Source organism: Sesamum indicum, linkage group LG5 (assembly GCF_000512975.1).
Source record: "Sesamum indicum cultivar Zhongzhi No. 13 linkage group LG5, S_indicum_v1.0, whole genome shotgun sequence".
Taxonomy (NCBI): Eukaryota; Viridiplantae; Streptophyta; class Magnoliopsida; order Lamiales; family Pedaliaceae; genus Sesamum; species Sesamum indicum.
Genome location: NC_026149.1, coordinates 12,526,783 through 12,533,191, shown reverse-complemented (window position 1 = coordinate 12,533,191; position 6,409 = coordinate 12,526,783). Strand labels below are relative to the sequence as shown.

Genomic DNA, 6,409 nt, shown 5'->3' with positions numbered 1-6,409 from the left:
TGGAGGAAAAGACCATTATATCAAAAATTGTAGGAAACCTAAAAGAGAAAATAAAAATATTAATAAAGAAGATGCTAATGTTATTGCTGAAGAAAATTCTGATGAAGTGTTTATGGTTCAAGATGTTAATATTGTCTAGTCTTCTCTCAATATAAATGAATGGTTAATTGATTCTGGATGTACTTTTCACATGAGTCCTTTTAAGGAAATTTTCACAAATTATAAACCTGGGAATTCAAGCTTTGTGTCTATGGCAAATGAAAAATTTTGTGAAATAAAAGGTCTTGGTGACATCTGTTTGACTTTTAAAAACGGTTATAAGTTAACCCTAAAAAATATCGGACATGTTCCTGATTTAAGTCACAATATAATTTCTTGTACTGCCCTTGAAGAGGAATGACTTAAAGGTAGGTGGGGAAAAAGTATCATGAAAATCATGAAAGGTTCATTAACAGTTTTTTAAACCAAGAGAAAAAGAAACTTATATGTTTGTTTTAGGAATTATGATATTATTGCTGCAATGATAAAACTAGTTTGTGGCATAAGAGATTAGGTCATATTAGTCTTAAAAGCATAGAATTATTGAAAAAGGAAGGGATTCTAACTGATAAATAAACAAAATGGATTTCTGTAATGAATGTGTTTTGGGAAAACATAAAGTTTATTTCCCTGCATTATCTTAACCTAACCCTTTATCATCATCTTGTGTTCTTGACTATGTGCATTTTGATGTTTAGGCCTCTGCTAATACTCCCACCATGGTGGAAATAGATATTTTTTTATCTACAATTGGTAACTACTCTAGAAAAGTCTTTGTGTTCTTAATGACAAAATCTAAGTTTTCAAAAAATTCAAGAAATGAAAAACTTTAGTTAAATCAGACAGGAAAGAAGTTAAAAGCCTTACGGACTGATAATGGGTTAAAATTTTGCAATCAAAATTTTTCTGATCTATGTGATGAATTTGGAATTAAAAAGCATAAAACAAATCCTTTACGCCCAACAAAATAGTGTTGTTGAACGCATGATAGGGCCTTACTAAATAAAGTTAGATGCATGTTAGTAAGTTATGGATTACCAAAATCTTTTTAGATGAAGCTGTGTTAACTGTTGCATATTTAATTAATAGATCTCCTTCTACCCATTACTTGGAAAAATACCTTAATCTGTGCGGTCTAGTAAAAAATATTGAATATTTCTTTCTTACAAATTTTAGGGTGTTCTGCTTTTGTTCTTCAAAATATTGATAAACTTGATCCCATTTCTAAAAAATGTGTATTTATTGGTTATCCTGAAGATGTGAAAGGGCATAGATTGTGGCTCGAAGCCAACCAGTTTTAATCGCAATAAGTATGGATGTCAATTTTAATATGTTTGAAATGTCACGTCTTACTAGTTCAACTAGAAAAGATAAAAAGTTTAACTTACAGTCCACCTTTAAAAAGAACAGATGGAAAAAATTCCTTATTCAGATGCCATTGGTTCTGTTATGTACCTCATTGTCAACACTCAACAAGATATCCCTAAGGTCCAACCCATGACCACTTACCCACCCCACCAGTCCGACCCTATTCCACCTCTTTAAATATGATGTCTCTCTCTCAGTCAAAACCCTAACCCTATTCCCAACTTCTCCTTGTTCTCTTCTCTTTCATTCTCTCTGGTCTTGGTTTTCTCCACCACCGTCTTCTCTCTTGATTATCCTCTATGGCAATCAATGTCCTCCTACCTCTATATATACCCTCAGTCTCCTTCTGGAGATATAGAGAGCCTCAAAACTCAATCCCTTCTTCTTCTTCTCTCTTGATAAAAGGTTCTCTGTGAACTTTTTTGTGTAAAAACCTAGTGTTCCTGTGCGGACTTGAGTCTTTGTGGTTTTGGATTTTCAGCAATCGTGATAGGTTGTCGGGGCTTTGTGGTTCTTGGGCACAAAGTTTATAGATCTGGTTATCTGAGATTATTTTATATGAGATCTTCTATTTTCTGTTAATATTTAGATGTTTAAATAATATTTCTGTATTTCGATGTTGTTTTGTAATATTATTTGTATAAGGGTTTTCGAACCCATTGATCCTCCATAATAGTTGGATAGGTTCTCGTATCTGGATTCTCTACTATCTGGTTGATACCCAACAATCAGGGTATGGATCTTTCATCTTTTGCAGAAGAAGAATATCTCACAAGTTTGACTAGTATCAAATTTCAGTGAATATATCATTGTGCCTTTGGTGACTTGGTTAGTGCCGTCATCCTTGAACAGATGATGATACTAACACAAACACCCACCAAAAGGAAGAAAGAAACATCAATTTTGCAACTCAATCAAGAAAATACTTTGAGAGAGTAAGCTAGTTTTGCAGAGTGAAAGGGAGTGGACCAGGGAGAAAGTGGAGAGGACTCCGCGTAAGCTGTAATGGAGAAGTGTCCTAATTTCCTCTATAGGAGGCAGCCTAGCTGCTTTTTCCTGACAAAAATTTCAATTGAATTGTAAGCCAAAGATCCAGAAAATGAAAAAAGAAGAGTATCAGTTTTTAAACGTTTAGCAGTAGTAATTGGAACCTGGTGAGCTTGGATGAGTTGAAAGACATTGACATCATCCTTTACATCGGAAGCATTCTGTAAAAAGCTCCAAAAAAGCAAGAAAAAATTAAAGAAACTGAAATGGCAGAGGCATATACTGGATTATGTATGGTGAATTATTATTATTATACCTGATTGAGTGGGGATAGGGAAGCCCTCCGTATTTGAGATTTGAACGGGAAAGTAGGAGAGCGAGAGAGGAGCGAAGGAGTTTTATTGTTACCATTAATAAAGCAGTAGGAGGAGGAAGAAGAAAAAGTCGAAGAAATGGAAGGAGAGAGGAAACATGGAGTGCGACTGCGAGCCACTTGCTGTACTACAAAACTCCTCTTCATCTTTCGCAAGAGACCGCTGAGCCCCGATTATCTTTTCTTTTGGGCGTCCAATTTGTGTTTGTATTTTATTTTCTCTTGTTAATCTAACCAAATGGGCCTGCCCTTATTTTAACCTCAGCCAGAGGCTCAGGATGGATGCTAAAAAATCGCCTCTTTGGCAGGCAGCACTGCAACAAGTTCTTTTAAGTTATTCAGCTCCTCAAGGATTGTAAATAAGTTGAGCCAACATTTGATCTGGATTCTTAAACCGTAGTTTGAAAGATCTTGAACAACTCAAATGCATTTGCAGCCCCGAATGCTGATGATTATTTTCCAACAATTCCACTCCAAGCTAATTGTAGGAGTCATCAACCCAAGACTTCAAACAACCTAATGATACTCATACAATCTATCTATCTCCACTTCAGGCTGCTCCTACTGAAACCAAACGAGTTTGGCCTGATAAACTGCACTCATTTTGTGGGGTTCTTGCTCACAGAAACATCTTTATATATCAGTATACAAATTTTTGACGCATTGAGTTATAAGAAGATATTATTGCAGAGCACAAACTTAAAGGGCCCTTGAGAAATCAGATATGTCAGTGACAGAGCCACAAAAGTCTGCTCTAGACCTCCTATATTCCTCAAATCCACTGCCTCAACAGTGAATACTTCTAGCGCCATGCTATATCACAATTATCTTCTAATCTAAATAACCATTGATTGATAGAAAAACTTCGGCGGTGGGTATAAGTGCTTTGATTACTAAGCTTCCAGATATCCTTTGTCTTCCAAGTATGAGACCACCTGCCCAGCCATCTCATTAGGTGTAGGGCAATTTCCATCTTCTTGTCGTATCTCAATCTATAATAAGCACAAGACACCACCATTTCAGTGTCTGAGACAAGAAACATAACCGCCAAGGACAGTTAATAATTAATAAATCAGCTAAACTACGCACCTCACAGTTCAAAGGAGTTTCATAAGGATCATCTATTCCTGTAAATCCTGGAACATTGTGAACTCCGGTTAAAAGATGGATCAAGTCAACTTCCATGACACTACTAAACTTTATGGTTTTTCTTTAATTCTCCAGCTAATAAACAATCCAAAAAAAGAGTAACCGACAGGATGATACACACCTTTGATCTTCCCAGCTCGTGCAAGTTTGTAAAGGCCTTTGGGATCCCTTCCTTCACACAACTCTAGAGGCATGTTTAAGAAAACCTGCAATTTGAACAGATCCATTACATCCCCCCATCAACCTGTCGATGAGAATCCCCAACTTTTGAAAAGAACTAATACCACAAAGCCTTGCCTCAATAAACTTTTCTGGCAATAATGCACGACAAGAATCACGGTCTTTACGATATGGAGATATCAAACTAGCAATGCAAATTAACCCAGCATCAGCAAAGAGCTTGGCAACTTCCCCTAAATAGACAAGAAACAAAACGATTAAGATATAAAAGTTGAAATCTTTATTGTTGAGTAAAACCACCAAGCAGATTGACCTCCTATAAAGGAACAGTTCAAAGTATAGTCCTCAAATTGTCATTAGTATAACAATCATCACATCCACTACCACCAAGTAATTGTACTGGAGCATAATCTTTCCAATAAGATGAACACTCAGCCTTCTGTGGAAATACTCCAGTCGTTAAGCAGAGAAGAGCTGATAATGTCCTCATATTTCAGTTACTCTAATAGTTCCTACACCAACTACCTTCAGGTATCGGCTACTGGTATCTATATGAGTGAAGATGAATGTATATTTTTGCATCTTCCCCAATTTCAAATGCCAAACACCATTTGAAGTTCTCTTTCTGAGATACCTACAACTGCACATGTTGACTTAAGGAATTAATTTCACAATGGGGCTCTAGTGGTTTATTTCCACCATATAGTTTTATTCAATTAAGAATAAGAAGAAAAATTACAAAGAGGGTAAAACAGTATCTAGTATGGCGTCTTTGGAGCATATTATGGGAAGCAAATAATTACAAGAAGAACAAAGAGATGAGATAAATTCATAGGCCGAACAGAAACAAAGACAAAGATAAAGACAAAGGGGTTCTTTCATCAGCCCTACATCCAGTGATTAGTATCCTACCACGCAACTGTATACTTACCAACCCTGCGTATATTTTCAGTCCGATCTTCTGGTGTAAAACCTAGATTCTTGTTTAGACCATGCCTAAGGTTGTCACCATCGAGGACATACGAGAGTTTTCCCCGGCAGTGCAATTGTCTACCCAGTGAGCATGCTAGCGTGCTTTTCCCTGCAGAGATGGAGCAAAACACATTCACAACCAATGAAATTATAACAGCCATTTACAGAAGTTTGCATTTGGATCGTCCGAAGATGTCGCTTGATGCATTTATCCAGAATTCTTCATTTATGCCGCACTGGCAAGAAAGTTAGATTTTCTATCTGAAAACTAAAAGGGGCAGCCCCCACCCAACTTATCATCGTCCAAATTGCTTAAGTTAGTAACAGGGAGAAGATGAAGTCCCAAGAGAGTGTTAGCTTGACAATAAGAGTTGAAATGTAGCAGAGGTATAAACTTACTAAGATATATCATTATCTAGAGCACTACAATCAGTCCTGTTGATTGTTAAAAAGACAACAGAATGAAATTTGGAACAATGGTTCTAACGTTTTACCTGATCCACTTAGACCAGTGATCCATACAATGCAGCCCTGTTGATTGAGCAGCTTTTGCCTATCAACCTTGGAGACAGGACATTCATGCCAGAAGATGTTAGTTGAATTGCCCATAGTAGCCATCAGGCAAAGTGCTCTTCTCTATCCTGTTAGGGCACATGCATTCAGATTCGTCGACAAATAGGAGAAAACAAGATCTCAACTTTAAAGCTTCATTTGGACCCTAGATTCTATTGGGGAAAAGATCAAGACAAGAAAAATCCTCAGCTGTTGGATAATGAGATGTTACACATAATAAAGGAAGATCTTCAGCAAGATTCCCATATATTTTGAATCATATAAAATAACATTGACCGTATGCAGAAAGAAAGCAAATCTAGCATCAATTCTTAATCATTATTCGATAGAAGAAGACAGGCCAGTCTCCAGATATATTGCTTGTCTTTTTCTAATTTTCCTAAAGGATCATCGAACGAACAAACCAAGACACAAAAAAACCTAAAGAATTAGAAAGACAAACACTCGCAACTCATGCTCAAATATATCATAACAGAAGATGGCAAACTCGGAAAGTCATAAGCCGAACGGCAATGATCATAATGATATTCCATAAAACGGTACGCATTGTCCTGTAAAATGGTATCATTGAGGGAACGTCAAGAAGAGAAACGACATTTCAATTTCTTGAACATGAAATGGGAAACACAGAAAGCCAAGATAGAAATTGAGGGAATAAAATGGCTACCTAGTTGCAATGAGAAACAACATAAAAGAGAGAGTGAAGATGAAGGAAAAGTTAGTTGATGAATCAAGAAGAAAAAGGAAATTACCTGCAACAAAAAGACA

The 6,409-nt window shown here is 36.5% G+C and overlaps 2 protein-coding genes across 5 annotated transcripts in view; both read right to left on the bottom strand.

Moving 5' to 3' along the window:
- Positions 1-3,033, bottom strand: part of LOC105162463 — a 7,323-nt gene extending 4,290 nt beyond the window's left edge. The window contains exons 1-3 of one of the 2 annotated variants that reach the window (XM_020693717.1): positions 2,711-3,033; positions 2,559-2,615; positions 2,377-2,463 (exon numbers count right to left, since the gene is read on the bottom strand). In XM_020693717.1, the coding sequence (XP_020549376.1) occupies positions 2,377-2,463; positions 2,559-2,615; positions 2,711-2,914 (348 nt within the window). In that variant the 5' untranslated portion in view covers positions 2,915-3,033. The remainder of the gene's footprint in view (positions 1-2,376; positions 2,464-2,558; positions 2,616-2,710) is intronic. The other variant, XM_011080483.2, reaches the window with a different exon arrangement.
- Positions 3,387-6,409, bottom strand: part of LOC105162462 (adenylyl-sulfate kinase 3) — a 3,210-nt gene continuing 187 nt past the window's right edge. The window contains exons 1-7 of one of the 3 annotated variants that reach the window (XM_011080481.2): positions 6,394-6,409; positions 5,563-5,709; positions 5,028-5,177; positions 4,214-4,329; positions 4,038-4,122; positions 3,857-3,903; positions 3,387-3,759 (exon numbers count right to left, since the gene is read on the bottom strand). In XM_011080481.2, the coding sequence (XP_011078783.1) occupies positions 3,661-3,759; positions 3,857-3,903; positions 4,038-4,122; positions 4,214-4,329; positions 5,028-5,177; positions 5,563-5,686 (621 nt within the window). In that variant the 5' untranslated portion in view covers positions 5,687-5,709; positions 6,394-6,409 and the 3' untranslated portion in view covers positions 3,387-3,660. The other 2 variants (XM_011080482.2, XM_011080480.2) reach the window with 2 other exon arrangements.